The sequence below is a fragment of the Halichoerus grypus genome, chromosome 9 (genome assembly GCF_964656455.1).
Source record: "Halichoerus grypus chromosome 9, mHalGry1.hap1.1, whole genome shotgun sequence".
Lineage (NCBI taxonomy): Eukaryota > Metazoa > Chordata > Mammalia > Carnivora > Phocidae > Halichoerus > Halichoerus grypus.
Window position 1 is genome coordinate 89,026,445 of NC_135720.1, and position 24,803 is coordinate 89,051,247.

At 35.8% G+C, this 24,803-nt stretch overlaps 1 protein-coding gene across 2 annotated transcripts in view; it reads left to right on the forward strand.

The window, feature by feature from the left end:
• The window catches only part of EYS (EGF-like photoreceptor maintenance factor), a 1,566,128-nt gene that overhangs the window by 339,413 nt on the left and 1,201,912 nt on the right, over positions 1 to 24,803 (forward strand). For both annotated transcript variants that reach the window (XM_078055169.1, XM_078055170.1), the window contains exon 10: positions 14,214 to 14,233. In XM_078055169.1, the coding sequence (XP_077911295.1) occupies positions 14,214 to 14,233 (20 nt within the window). The remainder of the gene's footprint in view (positions 1 to 14,213; positions 14,234 to 24,803) is intronic.

A 24,803-nucleotide genomic window follows, 5' to 3' on the forward strand; every position in this document is an offset into this window, starting at 1 on the left:
TAAATAAAATCTTAAAAAAATAAGTTGCAAAGAGAAAAAATGTAAACGTACTGCTAAGTTAAGAAGTGCTTTGCAAAATTTTTGGTAAAATACAACTAAAGTACCTTAGGTTTGCCAATAGATTTGAAATCTTGAGAAAATTGGGGCCATGTCTGTCTTGTTCATGTGCTTATCCTTAAGCATCTGGCATGGCGCTAGCTGAATAAATGTTTGCTTGACTGCAGTTAAGAGTGGGTATTAAACAAATATTGGATGAATGAATGAATCAATGATGAATAAATTATTGCTGGGTTATATGCATGGTGAATATGAAATACATGAATTAGATAAACTAAAAGGATCACAACTGTAAAGGTTAGCTTTTTGACTAATGTAGCAAAACATGGGAATTTGCAATTACTTCATACATATGCCCTTATTCAATACAGACTGTCTTCAAGGAAACAATTCGGAAACTTATGTTGCAGTTAAACTACTAGAAGAAAGGCAAACATATGAAATATTTGGATATGCCCCCAGTTTCTGTTTTTATAATGCAATTGATTTTATAATGCAATCTTAATTCTAAGATTATTCTGGAAGGCCCAGCTTCATGAAATGTATTGACCATGTTTATGTTATGGTTCTTTTGTAGACGTTTATCTTGTATACACAGAAATACTTTATCAGTTGATGCCACAGGTACGTGTGCCTGGCCACTAAAATTTTTTTGGAAATAGGAAACATTTATAGGATTATATCTTCACAAAGTAGAAATATGAAATTCATGATTTAGAAAGCATTCCAAAAAATCAGAAGATTTATGTTCTAAATTTAGATCTATCAATCATCAACCTTGTGAACTTGGATAAGAACTGTATCTTCTTAGGGACCTTTTTTCTTATCTATTTAAATGTGGCTGTGGTTTTTATTGCCCATTTTATAAAGTTGTTGTGAAAAACATTTATTAATGAAGCAATTATTTTTGAGCACGACTTGCCTTAATCATGAACTTGCAGCAATAGCGACAATAATATCATTACTTCTAATGATAATATTTGAATGCACTAAACACTTTAGATTGTCTCTATTTTAATCATCCCCTCAGCTGGAAATATATGTATCAGTGTCCCCAACTTTTATATAAGACAACTAATATTCAGAGAGTTTTTACGAATTTCAGAAGTCAGCAACTTAGAGTTGTCAAAGCCAGGATTTTAACTTAGGTGTCTCTGAGTCTCTTAGTCTTTATAATAGAATCCCCTCAAGAAGTTTAGAGTCTAGGGGCACCTAGGTGGCTCAGTCGTTTAGCGTCTGCCTTCGGCTCAGGTCATGATCCCAGGGTCCTGGGATCGAGCCCCGCATCAGGCTCCCTGCTTGGCGGGAAGCCGCTTCTCCCTCTCCTACTCCCCCTGCTTGTGTCCTGCTCTCACTATCTCTCTCTCTGTCAAATAAATAAATAAAATCTTAAAAAAAAATTTAGAGTCTAATATGAAAGGCATAATTATATGAAGGTAAAATAGCCCATAATCTACACTGTACTGACAGAGAAGGAAGAGCTACAGGGACCCAAAGGAGAGATAAATTTTACTCTCTAGGGGAGTCTTTGCAAGGCTTCCCTGAAAAGGTTCTATGTGAAATGATATTGGAAGGATGTATAGGGATTTTTCACAGGGAGGAGATGTGGGGTGAAAAATAGATGGTAGGGAGAGGAAGGGATGATGAAGTGGAAAGGATGTTTCTCAGTGAAGGGAATATTCATACATGCCCAAAGTAGTGAGGTAGATAAATAATTTAACAAGCTTGGGAAACTATAATCAATGTGGTGAGGCAGAGACACAGGGAATTCAAAGGTAGATAGAACTAAATTGTGAAATTATTTGTATGGCAAGGTGAACAGTGTTAACTCTACCAATTAGTCATTGGAGAGCCAAACTACATTTTCAAAGAGGAGAATGGTTAGCTTTCATTCTTGAGAAGTGAGAAGAGAATAGATTAACAAGAGTTAGGGCAGGTATACCTTTCAGGAAACCAGCATAATAGCAGATATAGGAGAGAATAGGAGAGATGTGAAGGGCTAGGATTAAGGAAGCAGTAATACAGACATTGGTGATGGGCTAAATGTGAGGAGCACCTTAAGTAATATCAACCAAATATTGTGACCAGTTTGGGTGGAAGAGAGAGAGAAATTAATAATGTTAACCTTTCAGATATAGTGAGTGGATAATTATGATGTATTTAACTGAGCTCTATTTAAGTCAAGCTATTAGGAGGGAACAAGGAGGAGGATTCCCATTTGGGCATTTTAAGTTTGAGATGCCTGTGGAACAGGTATATTCCACAGGCAATTAAAATTTTAGTACTTTTGGCTTAAAGTCAGAAGTGTGAATTAGCATATACAACACATGAATTTGCTAGAAAGAAACGGGGCTTTCCTTGACAATATGTATATTTAACTATAGGCAGAAGAGAGTCAATGAGGGAGACAGAGAAAGGGCAGTCATAGATATAGAGGAGAGTCCAAGTTGGGGAGCATGTGGTACAAGGAGTTGAGGAGCAGTGTGATAGAGTGGAGGCCAATTCACAGAGTATGAAAGTATTGCACAACACATAATATTCCATCAATTGAAGGTAGTTCTCATTATAAAGAAACATTCATCTCTTAGGTAACAAAGGACCAAATGGTCAATGAAATGAAAATCAACATTTAGATACTTGGTGTTATGGGCTGAATTGCATCCCTACAAAATGCATACATTGAACTCCTAAGGCCCACCACTTATGAACGTGACTTTGAGATAGGGTCCTTACAGAGGCAATTAAGTTAAAATGAGGTCATTGGGGTAGGCCCTAATCCAGTATTACTGATGTCCTCATAAAAAGGGGAACTCTGGACACAGGGAGATGAATAAAGAGAAGACATGTGACAAGACACAGGGAAAAGATGGCCATCCAAAAGTTAAGGGAGGGAAATGCTCTTTCCTCACAACCAGACAAGAAATCAGCCTTCCTTACACCTAGTCCAGAACTGTAACTCAATAATTTCCCATGTTTTTAAGCCACCCAGTTTATGGTACTTTAATATAGCATCCTAGGAAATTAATACACTTGGTCGTAAATGGTGTCAGGGTAACACTAAATTAATACTGGGCCATTTGTACTTTGACACAATCAAATTAACCTCTTTTGCTTATATAATTAGCAAATGATGCCATACATTTATTTAAATATAAAAAAATTTGCTTTTCTGTTAATATGAATATTTAATTGATTGAAATATAACAAGGTACTGTAATAGTTTTTGAGTAGTACAAGTCACAGTCACTGAGCATAGTATTTATGTAGTCTATTGCTCACAGTAGCATAATGGATTAGATATTAATATCTATTCAATTTACAAATGAGAAAATTGAGACATGGAGAATTTGAATAATCTGTCTGTTCTTAAATTGCTAGAATTGTCAGACCAAGACAGTTCTAGAACTGATTTGAGAAGCAAATTCTTACCCACTTCATTGGCAATTATTCATAAAAAGTTAGGCATGCTATTGTCCACGTATTTTCAAATACCTAGATTTCTATCATAATAATAGAGCAGTTAATTTATGTTTCATCTATGTAATTAGTGGTCAGTTCAGTCAGAAAGATCATCACATATGTGCTTGGCTGTACAAAGCAAAATTTGCAGTCTAAAGATGACTATATGATAGCATGACAACTAGGGAACTATGCCTGGCTGTATTTCAAAAGTTTAATTATTCAATATCTAATTAAAGAGACTAACAAAGATGGGATTCAAAGAAATAAGTGAAGTGAAAAATTGAAGGTAAAAAATTGTGATGTTATAAAAATAGTATATTGCATGTTTTTTTTGTTTTTGCACTTGCGTAGTTATATGTTCTGATGATAATTCATATTATAAAATATTTAATTTTCAGGTAATGATAAATATACAAGCAGTTAAAACTTCATGGTACATCAAATAATAATGTTAGAGTAGTCTAAGAAATAAAGCAATACAGTTCTGGCTTTCTGGGAATCTCATCATTAGGTCTTTTTTACAACTTATATCTGTTGACAGTACAAATCTATGCAACTTCGTTCAACACTACAAAATTTACATTAATTTAAGACTGGATTGAATATAATTGCATTAATTTTTTCTACCATTTGTGTAGTACATTTAGGAGCAAAATGTTATATTCTTTTCCTCTGGTAATTGTAGTTTTGTGTTCTAATATGTATATTCCTACATAGATTAGCTCAAATAATCCACAACAAATATAAAGGAACTAGAAATCATAATATGGTTTCCTATATTAAAAATGTACATTAACCAAAAAGGCAAAACCACAAAAATAAAGTAAAAACTCACTCAAACTGTGAAAATGAACCTTGATCTTTTAAGAAACTATGATGCTGAGACCATAATTACTATATGCAGTTCAAATGCTCTCAGATTATTTTTTAATCATAACAAAATGTATGTGTGAGATATACAACCCTATTCATTAAGTACTTCTATTTGATTCATAATGCAAAGTTGAGAAGCAAAAGAAAAATACTGAATTTCTGCTAATCCAGAATATGACAAATGAAAACTATTTAAAAGCTTTTCCCAGTTTTATTGAGAAATAATTGCCATTCAGCACTATGTAAGTTTAAGGTGTATTTCATAGTGGTTTGATTTACATATGTTATGAAATTATTACCACAGCAGTTTCAGCTAACATGCATCTTTGCACATAGATACAATAAAAATAAAAGAAAAAAAGAAAGAATAAAGAAAAATAAATTCTTCTTGTGATGAGAACTCTTAGGATTTACTCTAACAACTTTCCTATATATCATACAGCAGTTTAGCTTACAGTAGTCATGTTGTATATTACATCCCTAGTATTTACTCATCTTATAACTGGCAGTTTGTAACTTTTGATCATCTTCCAATTCCCCCTCCACCTCCGGTAACCACAGGTCTAAACTCTTCTGAGTTACTATTTTTTATTTTTAGATTCCACATATAAGTGAGATCATGCAATGCTTGTCTTTCTCTGTCTGACTAATTTCACTCAGCATAACGCCTTCAGGCCCATCCATGTCATTGCAAAGGGTAGGATTTCCTCATTTTTTAATGGGTGAATAATTGTGTATGTGGTGTGTGTGTGTGTGTGTGTGTGTGTGCGTATGTATCACAACTTATCCATTCATCCATTGTTGGACATTTAGGTTGTTTTCATGTCTTAGCTATTATAAATAATGTTGCTATGAACATGGAGGTACAGATATCTTTTTTTTTCATTTTCTTTGGATATATTCCTAGAAGCGGATTACTGGATCATATGGTAGTTCTATTTTTAATTTTTTGAGGATCCTCCATACTGTTTTATATAGTGGCTATACCAATTTACAATCCCAACAACAGTGCACAATGGTTCCCTTTTATCCACCTCCATGCCACCATTTGTTATCTTTTGTCTTTTTGATGATGGTCATTCTAACAGACATGAGATAATATCTTATTGTAGTTTTAATTTGCACTTGCCTAATAACTAATGATGTTGAGCATATTTTCATGTACCTATTGGTCTTTTGTATGTCTTCTTTGGAGAAATATTTATTTATTCAGGCCCTTTGCCCATTTTTAATTAGGTTGTTTTACTTTTGCGATAGAGTTGTATGTGTTATTTATATATTTTGGATGGTAACCTCTTATCAGATATATGATTTGCAAATTTTTTTTTCATTCCATAGGTTTTGTTTTCATTTTGTTCATGGTTTCTTTTGCTGTGAAGATTTTTAGTTTAGTGCAGTCCCACTTGTTTATTTTATTTTATTTTGTTTTATTTTTTTATTGCTTATGCTTTATGTGTCATATTCAGAAAATTATTACCAAGACCATGCCAAGGAACTTTATTGCTGTATTTCCTTCTAAGAGTTTCATGGTTTCAGGTCTTACATTTAAGTCTTTAATTCTTTTCAAGTTAATTTCTGTGAGTGGTGTAAGTATGGGTCCAGTTTCATTCTTACATGTGAATATCCATTTAGCTCAGTACCATTTATTGAAGAGACTGTCTTGAAATATTATTAAAAACTATATTAGTATTTATTTCTTACATCCTAAAAAATACATGTTTAATCATGTACAAATTATTTTTAAGGACAAGAAATAAGCGTAAAATATTATCTATGGAATAGTACTCCACAAAGCTTGTGCTAATAATATGTAAGTGAGGGGCGCCTGGGTGGCTTGGTTGGTTAAGCAACTGCCTTCAGCTTGGGTCATGGTCCTGGAGTCCCAGGATCGGTTCCTGTATCGGGCTCCCTGCTCAGCGGGGAGTCTGTTTCTCCCTCTGACCCTCCTCCCTCTCATGCTCTCTGTCTCTCATTCTCTCTCTCTCAAATAAATAAATAAAATCTTGAAAAATAATAATAATACATAAGTGAATAAATGCCATTGAATACTTACTATATACTAGGTTCTTTGCTATACTTTTTATCTGTTGGAGCATTTTATTCTTATAATTTATAAGGGATTAATATTGTTATCCCCAATTCACAAATCAGAAATCAGCAGCGTAGAGATGTTAGTCTAATTTCCCAAGATTTAAGAGTAAGTGGAAGATGGGGTGCCTGGGTGGTGCAATCAGTTAAGTGGCTGACTCTTGGTTTCAGCTCAAATCATGATCTCAGGTCATGAGCTCAGGTCCTGATCTCAGGATTGTGAGATTGAGCCCCTTGTTGCACTCTGCACTTAGCACAGAGTCGACTGGCTTGAGACTCTTTTTCTCTCTCCCTCTGCCCTACCCTCCTGCTCTTTCTCTCTATCTAAAAATAAATAAATAAAATCTTAAAAAAAAAAAAAGTAAGTATAAGAAAAGGATGTTGGGGATAACAGCTTCATGTTCTGGATTCTATAATGGGTATAATGCTATAATGTCTTTCGAATGATTTGGAGTTACGACACACCATCAGAAAGCTCATCAGCCATTCCCATGACTTGCCTCTTTATTTCTCTCCCATTTTTATTTATTTAGTATTATGTTTTTAATTAATATTTTCTATTTGAAAGGCTCTCTATGTTGCACTATAGGGAACATAAAATCAAATCTAATGCATTTCTGATCCACAAAGACCTTACTATATTTTTGGTGAGCTACATGTGGATGGAATATTACAATATAAAGAAGAATATGGTCAGAAAATTAAAGACGAAAACCTACGGGATTTCCTTTATTAATTCAGTATGTATATATCCATACATATACATATATACATATACACACACATAACCCTTTTAATGCTTGGCAACTCATTTCCTGGGTACTAGGGACTTAGTGTGTGCTCTGGCCCATGGCTCAAATCTCTCCACTTTAGGACTAAACCACTCATTCACCCAACTACTGAGAGTGTTGACATGTGATAGCACTCATACAAGTCTACAAATTGCCATTACACACACACACACACACACAGAATTATATATATATAATTGTATATTATATATCATGTGTGTATATATACACACACACAGAATTATACTGGATTAAAACAAAATTACATTTATGCAGAATAATATATATTTACAGAATTATATATATATGTATCTTTCTGTATTCATGTGTGAGTATACGTGTATGTGTGCACATATACGAGCATGTGTTTATGTTCACCCACATGTGGTGGAAGTTTATAAAACAATAGATTTTGAGCAAGATTTCATAACTTAGACAAAGCCTTCATTTGCAGTTCAGCACTTTGAACTAAATTTCACTGTTATGGGTTGTTTTCCAGTAGGCTCACACAGTCTTATTGCTCTTTCAGTATCAATGCTGTGTTCACTGGTCTCAGCCCTTGTCATGTCTGTCCGAAGAACTGATTTTTTAAGATTTTGACAAAAATCTCTGCTATCATTCTCTTTTTATTCCCACATGTATTTCCTGTCTTTTTATTTCCATATGTGATCTATGATATGCAAAAAAAAAAAAAAAAAGGAAAAAAGAAAACAACTGAAATTTATGCCAAATGTATATGGCAGTAGTACAACTAGAAAGAACAAAGGAAATTGCTTGTGCCTAAGGTACAAATGGAAAGTTTAATCCTTTTCTTGTTAATGCCTGATTAAATTCATATAAGAATCTTAAAAATTGTGAATGAAATAATGGAGGAGGAGAATATGACAAAAGAAAAAAATAGGAGAAGGGAAGACACATGGAGTCAGGTGTTCCATAAGACATAGGAAGGGTTAGATCCAGAGGTGAGAGGAAGGAGAAATTTCTTTTATCTGGAGGGAGGGAGAAGGGAGAGAGGTATAGAAATGTTACTTTATTGGAAATCTATATTGAATTGGTCCTTGAAGGAGAAGGTAAATATGCTTGTTTAGAGCTGTGGGAAGTAGCAAAAGCAAAGGCAGATACAGCAAAAGAAGAATGAATGCAATAATTTAATGTGACTACATCAGTTATATGAAGTGGGCAGTGTGAAGTGAGTATGGACAGGCTGTTAAAGAAGACATTATAGAAGGACTTGAGTTCCTTGTTGAGATATTTGAATTGTGTTCTGGGAATATGAAAACATCATTGAATAATTCTGATCAAAGGAGAGAATTAGATGGAGCTATACCATTACCTTAAATTTACTGGGCGTATTTCAGTTATCCTATTAGATTCTCTTCCTTTAAGAAATTGGGAATTTGGGTGCCTGGGTGGCTCAGTTGGTTAAGCGACTGCCTTTGGCTCAGGTCATGATCCTGGAGTCCCGGGATCGAGTCCCACATCGGGCTCCCTGCTCAGCAGGGAGTCTGCTTCTCCCTCTGACCCTCCTCCCTCTCATGCTCTCTGTCTCTCATTCTCTCTCTCTCAAATAAATAAATAAAATCTTAAAAAAAAAAAAAAAACAAATTAAAAAGAAAAAAAAAAAGAAATTGGGAATTTGCCTTATTCCATTTTAAGCAACCTGTTCAAAATCACACAGAAAGTCATGTATCCTTGTTCTGGCTAGGTTAAAACACAGTGATCATTCATTTGTATATTCCTTTTGGTTGGGAAAATTTGATGGGACTATGGACGTTACAATTATAGCAAGAAAACTCTGGCTGAGTTGGAATACAGCCTCAGCAATAGTCATGTCAGGGTTTGGGGTGCCTGTTACCCCAGTGATTTTCCAGGTCTTGTTGCTTTTACTTTTAGTCTTTGTCATAGCTTCCAGCTTCGTGGCAACCCTAGTGTTTATTTATTTACCACTGTCTTCTGTTCACCAGTTAACAGATCAAATGACATTTCCTAGACTAATTCATTTCTTTAATGTTTGATTATAATGCTCTCAGCATCCTGACAATTCAGTAAATCCCCCATACAGGGATTCTACTTGCCCTGGGAAGATATTGCCTGCAATTTGTGTACCATGACCAGAACTTTCCCTGGTCCCAGCAATCCACACTCCTTAATTGCCAGAATGCTTACTTTCTTGATTCACATTCCTTCTACTTTTTAGAATGCTGTGTGCTGTAGGTTTTTCTCCTAAAATACTAATTTTATTTTGAGAATTATTCTTAAGCTTTCAAACACTCATTGAGATAGAGACATTCACCTACATTTAATATCATGAAAATGCTGACAAATTTAAAAGCTGGACATTTGTAGTTAAATTATAGATGTTTGAAGGGAAGTAAAACCCCTCTATATTTTTACAGCTTTGGGAATTTGGTACAAATTATGATTTCCCCATCCATGACATTTAAATTAGGGAGAATATTAGTTTAGATAGGAAAAGGACCTAGTATACTATTTTTTTTTTCTAATTTAAATTCAATAGCCAACATATAGTACATTATTAGTTTTTGATATAGTGGTCAATGATTCATTAGTTGCGTATAACACTCAGGGCACTTACTAGTATACTAGTTTTAAGCCAGTTAAGAGGCATTAGGCTTAAAACTGCATACCAAACAATAGAATACACTAGAATGAGGGGGATATTTTGACAAAATAGTTTCTAGTGCAGATCATGTTTATATCTTAAAAAGTGACATTAATGAAATATCACTTCTACTTTCCTAGTCCGGTGTTACTGTTGTGGGAGCAAGCCCACACTTAATGTGGGTGATCTGAGTGAAAGTTATTTCACATTCTAAAGGAGATGAGGTGGATTGATTATAAGGGCAGCCTTTACCTAATAATTGCAACCAGTTTGTCTCTAACACTCGAGTACAATTCACTTGTGTTAATTCTTGTGTTTTAAATTCATATAAACAAAGGGCAATTGTCTTAACAAATGGACTTGCTTTGCAGTGACAAAGAATCTGTTTTAGAGGTTGACTGATTGATTCATTGTGCAAGTTTCCAGAATCTTCGGAGGGCTTTTAAGAGAGAAGACCAGAATAGAATAGTATCATCCTTTCCCCTGCAGCTAGAATAGTTTGTATGTCATTTGGGTTGAGCCCTGGATTAGCCATGAGATATTAACTGATTTTTAACAGTGATCAACTGAGGTTTAGAAATATAAATGTTTTCCTTGTAAGCATTTTTTTAAAAATTTAAAAACAAAGATATTTCTAATAGTATGTAGTCTTTTATAAAAGACTTTTGGCATATATGGGTCATTTATGTTTTGGTAATATATATCAGCAGGCAGCCTATAAAATATACAACTTTAATAAATTAATTACGAAGTAACATCTTTACATGAAGTGGTAGAAATATCAATTCTACTAGCATATATTATACAAATATATGGAAGTACTATATTGTGACAGTGTTTTTAAATAAAATCCATAAAAGAAAGCATAATTAGAGACCAGGCTCAACAAAAGCAACTGTTTATTTATTAAGTATTATATTGGTTCTGCACTCAATTGCAATGTTTGTGGGGTTTTCTCTGCACACCACCAGTTTTCTGACTTTTGATGGGTATCATGGAGTTCAACTTAATTTTGACACTATCTACCTAGAGATAGTAGCAGATTCCACAGGTTAAGGGCTCAGTTGATATGTGTGCTTCTGACCAACTGGCTACAGAGTGGAGGTTCCAACAACTCCCTTCAACTCAAGATGCTAATCACAAGTCCAGGTTGTAACCTGTACATTTTACCAACTGGCTATAAGTCAAAGGTTCCCACAACCCCCTCTTTGGTTTTGATTAATTTGCTAGAGCAGCTCGCAGAACTCAGGAAACCTGTTTACTCACTAGATTACTGATTTATTACAAAGGATATTGAAGGATATAAATCAACAACCAGATGAAGAGATACATACAGTGAGGTCCACAAAAAAGGAGCTTCTGCCTTCATGGAATTTGGAGCCTAGAATGTGGCATGTGGAGGCATTTTGGTTCCCCATCCTAGTAGCTTTCTGAATCCTCTCCTTTTGTTTTTTTATGGAGGCTTCATCACATAGGCATATTGATTACATCATTGGCTGTTGGTGATTGAATTCAACTTCTGGGCCCTGACCCCTCCCTGGAAATCAGGGGGTGGGATTGAAAGTTCTACCCTTCTATTCCTGGTTGGTCTCCCTGGCAGCTAGCTCCCATCTTTATGTGGGTTTCAAAGTCAACTCATTAACATAACAGGAGACATGTTTATCACTCTCATCTTCGGGAATTCCAAGGGTTTTAGGAATGTGCCAGAAACATGATGAGGACCAAATGTATATTTCTTATTATAAATCACAGTATCACAGGTATATGCATCTCCTTGAAGAATTTACAGTGAATGGAGGAAAAGAAAATAGATAAGATTAAATAAAATAACTTTAACTGAAGGAAATTATATAAATGATTAGGGAAAGAGGGTTAAGTAAGTAGTAGTCATTATTATGAAATAATATTTGTGGTGTCAGATTTTTATTGTATATACCCTATTACTATTAAAACATTGAATAGAAGTCAAGTTAATGCATCTAGGAAAATTATTATGTAGAAGATTTTACTAATATCCTAAATGGTATCATAACTTCAACAGTCATGTGTAGAGTCATAGCACTGAATATTCCCTGTAGATTTCTATCAGTATTATCAATTTAACTTTAGGAAGTGTGAAATTTAAATTGTTTATCTAAGATAAAATAAGTCAATTGAAAGAAAAATATATTTACTTTTTAAGTTCTTGATTAATCCATCCTGATTTATTTATCTGATGAAGTAAAATTATACAATACTGATTTTTTGTTCCAATTATCTATATTAAAAAGTTTTCTTCCTCTTTTAAAGGTTTGTGAGTCTAATACTGTGGAAATTGAATAAATGAATGCAATTCTGTTCTCTCCTTCAATGGAGCTGTCAGAATTGTATCAACAAATTTGTCTGTTTATGCCCAGAAGGGAAGCTACTCTAAACAATGCGTTTTTATTAAGACAGACGGTATATAAAAGTTGGCAGAAGATATTAAAATTCTTCACTACGGGCTTGAAAGATAGTCTAGTATTTCCCAATCAATATGTTGTTTCTGAAACCTCATCTGCATTTGTTTATCTTACATCTATTTATCTGTTTATCTCCATCAATCTTCCCAAAGCAAATAAATTATACTCTTGCATACATTTTCATAAATTGATAAATGTTTATATAATCAGTTATTTAATGTGTTACCTTTCTAGAAAACTAAGAATTCATATACTTATAGTGGAGAAAATCATAGATGTTTTTCAAGTTATGGCATGATCAAAATACATCAAGAATGGGTAGATAGTATAACAATGAGTAGACAGCACAAGAACTCTGAAGTATTAAATACTCAGATGTATTATATACATCCTTCATTATTAAAATCCCAAATGCCTTTATTCACAGAATGTGGACAAAGTGCAGTGTAGATGCAAGATTATGTTTTTGTTTTCCAAAGCAGTTACTTTTTAGAATGTCTTCATACATAATTCCCTATTTGGAAGTATTCTGAGATTCTGTACTTAAAGTAGAAATTTGTCATTATGATTTTGGCAAAGATGGCAGCCTGAGATGTCTACAACTAAAATTACTGTTTTAACATATTTTTTCCTTCTTAATATTTATCTCATTCGCATGAAATAAATTGAACCATTTGGTTTTGTGCATATTTCAAACAAGTAATAAGCAGTATTATATGTATTCATGGTTTTACGTTTTTTTAATATAAAAATTAACATGACTCATATAAGTTCGTCTATTTATGTGGACGATATCCATAACCTCCACCATCAGAGAGGTTGAGATATAAGGCCAAAATGGGTATGACAGTCAGGTCAATGGTAATCTCAGAGAAAGTGATTTTATCATTAACTATGCTTGACTAGGTTAGATCATTTATGTTAGGAAAATAAATCTTGACATTTATATGGATAATTTTGTGGCTTACTTGTCAACCTTCCTGTGAGACATGGGTCTGATTAAAATCTGATTGAGAATGAGAACTGTAATACATTATTAATGAACTCAGGGTAATTGTAAAGTTTTATGACTTAGGGATCAGTGGAAATTGGTTCCATGGTCAGTTTGAGAAATTATGAGAATACACCTTGCACCGACAGTGCTGATAGCTTAGCATTAGTCATGGTCTTCCCACAGCCATGGCCTGTGACAGCACTAATGATAGTCATTTTGTAGCGTGACCATGCATTCGAATACATTTAGAGGAGCATAAAATGTCAAATATTGGAGTAAAGATTTTTCGGCAGTTCTTGGCACAAGAAGGCTTATATTCCCAGAAATTCATGTTTCTTGGAATTGTGACCCATAAATAGTAATCTCAAGATTAATAGAAAAATGTTGATTAAAAATCAATCAGCTAAACATTTTTTAAAACAAGTATCATTTTGTACTTTAAAACCATATTGACAATCAAAGCCAAAGAAAACAATGTGAAAGTTGTTTTTTTAAGTGACAATTACATCAATAAATTATTTTTCTCATTTTTTAACTGAACATAGGATAGGATAAAAGCAAACATAGATCTGACATTTGTTGAATGATTTATTCAAGTAACCAATTAATATTAAGAATTTTTGTTTCAAATAATAAATAATATTTTGTATCATAAATTATAATATTATAAATTTACAATAAAAATATCAAATGATGGATACTAAAAGACTCAGAATAACATAATGGATAAGTGCATAGGCTTGGAAACAGAGGGTTGGAAGAGTCCAGGTTCCAATATATCTCAGTTGTTGTCCTAGATTATTTATTTATCCTCACTAAGCTTGCTTTTGTTATCTTTGAAGTAGAAATGATAGTGATTTTACTAAAAGGATTTTTCTAAGGAGTCATTGTGATATAGACAATGGTCATTTCAGTACCTGATACGTAATGAGCACATAAGGTATTTCCATTATCATTTCAATGCAGTAATGTTACTTAATAAAAATGTATTGACCATTTAAAGTAGTACTTCATGATGAAGCAAGTATTGAAATGACTGTATCCCACTTTGCTATTAAAATGAAAGGATGTGGGGGTCATAACTGTGAGATCTGCTTTGAGAAACAGCTATGGTTTCAGTAAAAGCATTTCTCTCTGTATAGATTTCAATGCAACCTGTGTTTTTGTTTGCCGTTTAGGCTCCACTGTTAGATGGATTTGTAAATGTAGATGAAAAGCCTAGGTTGTTTATAAAATTCAAATAAAATGAGAGAAACAAAGGTGTAAATGTAAAAAAGATGAAAAATGATGCAAAATTTGGTGTTTTTGAATTATTAGGGCATATTATCATCCTGAGACAACATATTCCATTTTCTGTCAGCTGACTAAAAGGTTAGGGACTTAACATTTTTTCTTTCTTTATGTTTTTAAATCAATAGACAGCTTAGAAAAAAACAATTTCACTATTGCCTATTTTAGTAAAAATAATTTTTGAGATTTTTTTTTTATGACTTGTAGACCCAAGCATATCAGTTCTAACTCTCTCAAATATTTTACAGATTCTTTGACCTGCCCAAAATAGGCCCTAGTGTCCTGAGGCAAGCCATATTATCATATCGTTTGTTAGTAGGTAGGTACTAGAAGCCATTTTTTTTAGTCATTAGAAGGAAAGTTGCCAAAGTTGTATACTTCGAGTTAATTTATAGACTGTTCTCCCCGTTGTTCACTTTTTCCTAATAGCACCAGTACTACTCTGATAACATGTTGTAACTCTGGGCCTGGCCTGACTAAACGTTGGTCTGTGGAAGGCTCTTTCCCTCATCCTGTTCTGAAAGATCATGGAGGTACCTGCTCTCACAACTTCCTTGGAGGAAACATGGACCTTGCAGTGACAACTGGGGAGCCAGGTTTATGGAAGAATAGGTTCTCCACACCAATATTCTCACATTCCCCCTTTTCTTTGAATCTTTTTTGTTCCCACTTATTTTTTTTTTCTTTTTTCTTTGCCATTTCTTGTTAATCAATGATAGGAATAAAAATAGAATAATACACTGTAACAGAAGAAAAGTCTAATAAAATATTTCTACCTTCCTCTTTTGTCTCTCAATTATGCCTTTCTATCCCCATCAAAACAACACTGTGGGTTACATTATCAGAATATCTGGTTGTGGGAACAGTGTGGGGAAGGATATGACTATGGAAAGAAGAGAAAAATGTAAGTGAATTTAAAATAGATTGGCCTAAATTATATTCTTAATAATATATATAAATTTAATACTCTGTAGATTTCTATTCTCTCTCTCTCAGTACTATCCAATAGAAATACAATGTGAGCCACATACATAATTCTAATTTTTTTCAGTAGCTACGCTAGAAGTAAAAATACTGAATTTAAATTTTTATTTAACCCAATATTTTATATTTTTATATATAATCAATATGGAAACATTAAAATTATTTATACTTTTTTTTTAGTTTTTGAAAACTGATAAGTATTTTACATTTACAGAGCATCTTAATTTGATGCTGATTTTTCACTGGAATTACTTGATCTGTATTTCTACTTTATAAAATTTAAGGTTGAAAATATACATTTATATATGTCAAGTTGTGCGAACATATATAAAATTTTTCAAGTAACTAAAATGAATCAGTTTTTAAATTTAAGTTAATGTAAATCAATTAAAAAAATGTACATCCTCTTGAACTAGCCACATTTCCAGTGCTCAACAGCTACCTGTGGCTAGTGGCTACCATACTGGATGTTGTATTAATGAATGTTCCTATTAACCAAAGTGCATTTCTTATAACAAAACCAAACTCCTTGACATCAGATCAGTTGAGTGCACTACCTTCTGACCACTTTAGATATCAAATTCCTTAATTTTATTAGCAATTGGTTTTTTTTTAATTTTTAATTTTTATGTTAATCACCATACATTACATCATTAGTTTTTGATGTAGTGTTCCATGATTCATTGTTTGTGCATAACACCCAGTGCTCCATGCAGAATGTGCCCTCTTTAATACCCATCACCAGGCAAACCCATCCTCCCACCCCCCTCCCCTCTAGAACCCTCAGTTTGATTTTCAGAGACCATCGTCTCTCATGGTTCGTCTCACCCTCTGATTTCCCCCCTTCATTCTTCCCCTCCTGCTATCTTCTTTTTTTTTTTTTTTGTCTTAACATATATTGCATTATTTCTTTCAGAGGTACAGATGTGTGATTCAACAGTCTTGCACAATTCACAGCGCTCACCATAGCACATACCCTCCCCAATGTCTATCACCCACCACCCCATCCCTCCCACGGCACCCCCCCCTCCAGCAACCCTCAGTTTGTTTCCTGAGATTAAGAATTCCTCATATCAGTGATGTCATATGATACATGTCTTTCTCTGAGAGACTTATTTCACTGAGCATAACACCCTCCAGTTCCATCCACGTCGTTGCAGATGGCAAGATCTCATTCCTTTTGATGGCTGTATAATGTTCCATTGTATATATATACCACCTCTTCTCTATCCATTGATCTGTCGATGGACATCTTGCTCTTTCCACAGGTTGGCTATTGTGGACATTGCTGCTATCAATATCGGGGTGCACGTACCCCTTCGGATCCCTACATTTGTATCTTTGGGGTAAATACCCAGTAGTGCAATTGCTGGATCATATGGTAGCTCTATTTTCAACTTTTTGAGGAACGTCCATACTATTTTCCAGAATGGTTGCACCAGCTTGCATTCCCACCAACAGTATAGGAGGGTTCCCCTTTCTCTGCATCCCCGCCAACATCTGTCGTTTCCTGACTTGTTAATTTTAGCCATTCTGAGTGGTGTGAGGTGGTATCTCATTGAGGTTTTGATTTGGATTTCCCTTATGCCAAGCGATGTTGAGCACCTTTTCATGTGTCTTTTGGCCATTTGGATGTCTTTGGAAAAATGTCTGTTCATGTCTTCTGCCCATTTCTTGATTGGATTATTTGTTCTTTGGGTGTTGAGTTTGACAAGTTCTTTATAGATTTTGGATACTAGCCCTTTCTCTGATATGTCATTTGCAAATATCTTCTCCCATTCTGTTGGTTGTCTTTTGGTTTTGTTGACTGTTTCTTTTGCTGTGCAAAAGCTTTTTATCTTGATCAAGTCCCAATAGTTCATTTTTGCTCTTGCTTCCCTTGCCTTTGGCGATGATTCTAGGAAGAAGCTGCTGCAGTTGAGGTCAAAGAGGTTGCTGCCTGTGTTCTCCTTTAGGATTTTGATGGACTCCTGTCTCACATTTAGGTCTTTCAACCATTTGGAGTCTATTTTTGTGTGTGGTATAAGGAAATGGTGCAGTTTCATTCTTCTGCATGTGGCTGTCCAATTTTCCCAACACCATTTGTTGAAGAGACTGTCTTTTTTCCATTGGACATTCTTTGCTGCTTTGTCAAAGATTAATTGACCATAGAGTTGAGGGTCCATTTCTGGGCTCTCTTTTCTGTTCCATTGACCTATGTGTCTGTTTTTGTGCCAGTACCATACTGTCTTGATGATGACAGCTTTGTAATAGAGCTTGAAGTCCGGAATTGTGGTGCCGCCAGCTTTGCTTTTCTTTTTCAACATTCCTCTGACTATTCGGGGTCTTTTCTGGTTCCATACAAATTTTGGAATTATTTGTTCCATTTCTTTGAAAAAAGTGGATGGTATTTTGATGGGGATTGCATTGAATGCGTAGATTGCTCTAGGTAGCATTGACATCTTCACAATATTTGTTCTTCTGATCCATGACCATGGAACGTTTTTCCATTTTTTGTGTCTTCGTCAATTTCTTTCATGAGTATTTTATAGTTTTCTGAGTACAGATTCTTTGCCTCTTTGGTTAGATTTATTCCGAGGTATCTTATGGTTTTGGGTGCAATTGTAAATGGGATCGACTCCTTAATTTCTCTTTCTTCTGTCTCCTTGTTGGTGTATAGGAATGCCACTGATTTCTGGGCATTGATTTTATATCCTGCCACTTTACTGAATTCCTGTATGAGTTCTAGCAGTTTTGGGGTGGAGTCTTTTGGGTTTTCCACATAAAGTATCATATCATCTGCAAAGAGTGAGAGTTTGACTTCTTCTTTGCCGATTTGGATGCCTTTTATTTCTTTTTGTTGTGTGATTGCTATGGCTAGGACTTCTAATACTATGTTGAATATCAATGGTGATAGTGGACATCCCTGCCACGTTCCTACCTTAGGGGGAAAGCTCTCAGGTTTCCCCATTGAGAATGATATTCGCTGTAGGTTTTTCATAGATGGCTTTTATGATTTTGAGGTATGTACCCTCTATCCCTATACTCTGAAGAGTTTTAATCAAGAAAGGATGCTGTACTTTGTCAAATGCTTTTTCTGCACCTATTGAGAGGATCATATGATTCTTCTTCTTTCTTTTGTTAATGTATTGTATCACATTGATTGATTTGCCGAAGTTGAACCAACCTTGCAGCCCAGAGATAAAACCCACTTGGTCGTGATGAATAATCCTTTTAATGTACTGTTGGATCCTATTGGCTAGTATTTTGGTGAGAATTTTTGCATCCATGTACATAAGGGATATTGGTCTGTAATTCCCCTTTTTGATGGGGTCTTTGTCTGGTTTTGGGATCAAGGTAATGGTGGCCTCATAAAACGAGTTTGGAAGTTTTCCTTCCATTTCTATTTTTTGGAACAGTTTCAGAAGAATAGGTATTAATTCTTCTTTAAATGTTTGGTAGAATTCCCCTGGGAAGCCGTCTGGCCCCGGGCTTTTGTTTTTTGGGAGATTTTTGATGACTGCTTCAATTTCCTTAGTGGTTATAGGTCTGTTCAGGTTTTCTATTTCTTCCTGGTTCAGGTTGGTAGTTGATACATCTCTAGGAATGCATCCATTCCTTCCAGGTTATCTAATTTGCTGGCATATAGTTGCTCATAATATGTTCTTATAATTATTTGTATTCCATTGGTGTTGATTGTGATCTGTCCTCTTTCATTCATGATTTTGTTGATTTGGATCATTTCTCTTTTCTTTTTGATAAGTCTGGGCAGGGGTTTATCAATCCTGTTAATTCTTTCAAAGAACCAGCTCCTACTTTCGTTGATCTGTTCTACTGTTCTTTCGGTTTCTATATCATTGATTTCTGCTCTGATCTTTATTATTTCTCTTCTCCTGCTGGGTTTAGGCTTTATTTGCTGTTTTTTGCTCTAGCTTCTTTAAGTGTATGGTTAGGTTGTGTACTTGAGACCTTTCTTGTTTCTTGAGAAAGGCTTGTATTGTTATATACTTTCCCCTTAGGACTGCCTTTGCTGCATCCCAAAGTTTTTGAACAGTTGTGTTGTCATTTTCATTGGTTTCCATGATTTTTTAAATTCTTCTTTAATTTCCTCGTTGACCCTTTCATTCTTTAGTAGGATGCTCTTTAGCCTCCATGTATTTGAGTTCTTTCCAACTTTCCTCTTGTGATTGAGTTCTAGTTTCAAAGCATTGTGGTCTGAAAATATGCAGGGAATGATCCCAATCTTTTGGTACCAGTTGAGACCTGATTTGTGACCTAGGATGTGATCTTTTCTGGAGAATGTTCCATGGGCACTAGAGAAGAATGTGTATTCCATTCCTTTGGGATGGAATGTTCTGAATATGTCTGAGAAGTCCATTTGGTCCAGTGTGTCATTTAAAGTCTTTATTTCCTTGTTGATCTTTTGCTTAGATGATCTGTCCATTTCAGTGAGAGGGAGTGTTAAAGTCCCCCACTATTATTGTATTGTTGTCAATGTGTTTCTTTGCTTTTGTTATTAATTGGCTTATGTAATTGGCTGCCCCCATGTTAGGGGCATAGATATTTAGAATTGTTAGATCTTCTTGTTGGATAGACCCTTTAAGTAGGATATAGTGTCCTTCCTTGTCTCTTATTATAGTCTTTGGTTTAAAATCTAATTTGTCTGATATAAGGATTGCTACCCCAGCTTTCTTTTGATGTCCATTAGCATGGTAAATTGTTTTCCACCCCCTCACTTTCAATTTGGGGGGTGTCTTTGGGTCTAAAATGAGTCTCTTGCAGACAGCATATCAATGGGTCTTGTTTTTTTATCCAATCTGATACCCTGTGTCTTTTGATTGGGGCATTTAGCCCATTTACATTCAGGGTAACTGTTGAAAGATATGAATTTAGTGCCATTGTATTGCCTGTAAGGTGACTGTTACTGTATATTGTCTGTGTTCCTTTCTGGTCTATGTTACTTTTAGGCTCTCTCTTTGCTTAGAGGACCCCTTTCAATATTTCTTGTAGGGCTGGTTTCATGTTTGCAAATTCCTTTACTTTTTGTTTGTCCTGTAAGCTTTTTATCTCTCCTTCAATTTTCAATGACAGCCTAGCTGGATATAGTATTCTTGGCTGCATATTTTTCTCATTTAGTGTTCTGAATATATCATGCCAGTCCTTTCTGGCCTGCCAGGTCTCTGTGGATAGGTCTGTTGCCAATCTAATGTTTCTACCATTGTAGGTTATAGATCTCTTCTCCCGAGCTGCTTTCAGGATTTTCTCTTTGTCTCTGAGACTCGTAAGTTTTACTATTAGATGTCCGAGTGTTGACCTGTTTTTATTGATTTTGAGAGAGGTTCTCTGTGCCTCCTGGATTTTGATACCTGTTTCCTTCCCCAAATTAGGGAAGTTCTCTGCTATAATTTGCTCCAGTATACTTTCTGCCCCTCTCTCTCTTTCTTCTTCTTCTGGGATCCCAGTTATTCTAATGTTGTTTCATCTTATGTTATCGTTTATCTCTCGCATTCTGCCGTCGTGATCCAGTAGTTGTTTATCTTTCTTTTACTCAGCTTCTTTATTTTCCATCATTTGGTCTTCTATATCACTGATTCTCTCTTCTGCCTCATTTATCCTAGCAGTTAACGCCCCCATTTTTGATTGCACCTCATTAATATCCTTTTTGATTTTGACTTGGTTAGATTTTAGTTCTTTTATTTCTCCAGAAAGGGTTTCTCTAATAACTTCCATGTTTTTTTCAAGCCCAGCTATTATCTTTTAAGTGATGATTCTGAACTCTAGATCTGACATCATACTAATATCCGTATTGAGTAGGTCCCTGGCAGTCGGTACTACCTCTTGTTCTTTTTGTTGAGGTGATTTTTTCTGTCTTGTCATTTTGTCCAGAGGAGAATAGATTAATGAGAGAACAAAATGCTAACAGGGTAACAACATCCCCAGAAAATATACTCCAAACAAATCAGAAAAGACCTGAACCCGGGTGAAAAGAAAGGGAAAGAAAGAACAAACAAAAAGAAAAAAAAAAGAAAAAGATAAAAACAAACAAAAACAGAACAAAACAAAAAAAAACAGAATATGATCAAATATGATCAGGCTGGTGCATAGATGAGTGCCACACACTAGATTTTGGGTGTATTTTGGTCTGTTAGAAGAAAGTGCTTCCGAAAATTTTAAAGAAAGAAAAACTTATATATGTACAAAAATAAGGGTTGATATGATGAAGGGATGGAATATGACTGAAAGATGAAAATTATAAAAAACTTTATAAAAGGAATTGATAAGTTTGAAAAAAGAAAGAGGATTTAAAAAAAAAAAGGGAGAAAATGTGATCTGGCAGGAGACTAGAACAAAGCCATACACTAGAGATTTAGGGTATATTTTGATCTTTTAGAAGAAACTGTATATCAAAATTTTAAAGAGAGAACAACTTATATATATATATGCCAAAAATAAGGGTAACTACTATGAAGGGATAGAATATGACTCTAAAAATGAAAAATAAAAATATTTTTTAGAAAAGGGATTGATAAGATGTTGGTTGAAAAAGGGAAAAAGAAAAATTAAAAAAAAGTTAAAAAAAATAACTTTGAAAGACTAATGAATCATGGTAAAAAAGCCATGGATTCTATGTGCAGTATTCCCCTAGCGCTGGAGTTCTGCCGTTCTCATTGATCGGTAAACTTGGTCTTGGCTGGCTGTTCTTGCTGATCTTCTGGGGGAGGGGCCTGTTGCCGTGGTTCCCAGATATCTTTACTGGAGGCGGAATTACCCCGCTCTTGCCTGTCCAGGCTAAATAATCTGCTCGGTTTTGCTCCCTGGAGCTTTTGTTCCCTGCAAGCTTTCGGTACAGCTTTGGAGGAGGAGAGTGAAAATGGAGGCCTCCCAGTCTCCACCCCCGAGGAGCCTAGAACTCGGGGCCCCACTCCTCAGTGCGCCCCCAGAGAAAAGCAGTTAGTCACTCCTGTCTCCCCAGTCTCCGGCAGCACTCCGTGCTCTCCCGGCCTGTGACCGAGCATTTCTATCTCTGGCACACGACCCCGTGTGGAGTCTCCAAACCCCGCAGATCCCTGCGGTGCGCTCCCGCGCCGCTCCTCCCAGGGGAGGAAAGGGAGTCTCCCCGGATCTGCTGCTTGTTGGGTCCCTGCCAGAGGAACACTGGCCCGACTGTGCTGCGGATCTCGGTTTAAGGCAACCCTGAGCTGAGAGCCTGCTCCTCGGTTCCGTCTCTGCAGCCGGCTTCCCCGCTCCGATACCTGGGAGCTCTGCCACACTCAGGCACCCCCTGATTTTCTGTGACCCTGAGGGTCCTGAGACCACACTGTCCCACAAGGTTCCACCCCCTGCTTAGCCATTGGATCGAGGACCCGCAGTGGAGCAGACTTCTAAAAGTTCCGATTTTGTGCTCCACTGCCCTATCACTTGCCAGAAGCGGCTGACGGAGACCCCCTCCCCCGCCATCTATCCTCCCAAATATCACCTCGGATTCACTTCTCCACACATCCTACCTTCCAGAAAGTGGTTGCTTTTCTGTTCAGAGAGTTGTTGCTATTCTTTTCTTTGATCTCCTGTTGAGTTTGTAGGTGTTCAGAATGGTTTGATCCCCATCCAGCTGAATTCCTGAGACCAGACGAAATCCAGGTCTCCTACTCCTCCGCCATCTTGCTCCGCCCACCTGCAGTTGGTTTTTACTTACAACAGCAACAAATACCTAAATTTGCCTTTTAAATTATTTAAAATCTATAAAAATTATCTTGATTTACATGCATTATACAACCAATAGGATTGTTGCTCTGGTTTTTTAGCCAGTCCACACTTGGAACTTTATTCATATACATATGATTATTCTCAGTGGATTAGGTTGATTTTTTTTTTAATTTAATTTAATTTTATTATGTTATGTTAGTCCCCATACAATACATCATTAGTTTTTGATGTAGAGTTCCATGATTCATTGTTTTCGAATAACATCCAGTGCTCCATGCAATATGTGCCCTCCTTAATAGCCATCACCATGCTAACCCGTCCCCACACCCCTTCCCCTCTAGAACCCTCAGTTTGTTTCTCGGAGTCCATTGTCTCTCATGGTTTGTCTCCCCCTCCGATGTCCCCCCCCCTTCATATTTCCCTTCCTTCTCCTAATGTCCTCCACGCTATTCCTTATGTTCCACAAATAAGTGAAACCATATGATAATTGACTTTCTCTGCTTGACTTATTTCACTTAGCATAATCTCCTCCAGTCCCATCCATGTTGAGGTAAAAGTTGGGTATTCATCCTTTCTGATGGTTGAGTAATATTCCATTGTATATATGGACCACATCTTTATCCATTCATCTGTTGAAGGGCATCTCGGCTCTTTCCACAGTTTGGCTATTGCAGAGATTGCTGCTATGAACATTGGGGTGCATATGGCCCTTCTTTCACTACATCTGTATCTTTGGGGTAAATACCCAGTAGTGCAATTGCTGGGTCATAGGGTAGCTCTATTTTTAATTTTTTGAGGACCTCCCCATTGTTTTCCAAAGTGGCTGTTCCAACTTGCATTCCCACCAACAGTGTAAGAGGGTTTTCCTTTCTCCACAACCTCTCCAACATTTGTTGTTTCTTGCCTTGTCAATTTTTGCCATTCTAACTGGTATAAGTGGTATCTCAATGTGGTTTTTTGTTTTGTTTTGTTTTGTTTTTAAAGATTTTATTTATTTATTTGAGAGAGAGAGAATGAGACAGAGAGAGCACATGAGAGGGGGGAGGGTCAGAGGGAGAAGCAGACTCGCTGCTGAGCAGGGAGCCCGATGCGGGACTCGATCCAGGGACTCCAGGATCATGACCTGAGCCGAAGGCAGTCGCTCAACCAACTGAGCCACCCAGGCGCCCTCTCAATGTGGTTTTGATTTGAATTTCCCTGATGGCTAATGATGATGAACATTTTTCATGTGTTTGTTAGCCATTTGTATGTCTTCTTCAGAGAAGTGTCTGTTCATCTCTTCTGCCCACTTTTTGACTTGATTATTTGTTTTTTGGGTGTTGAGTTTGAGAAGTTCTTTATAGATCTTGGGTACCAGCCCTTTGTCTGTAGTGTCATTTGCAAATATCTTCTCCCATTCTGTGGGTTGCCTCTTTGTTTTGTTGACTGTTTCCTTTGCCGTGCAGAAGCTTTTTATCTTGATGAAGTCCCAAAAGTTCATTTTTGCTTTTGTTTCACTAGCATTTGGAGATGTATCT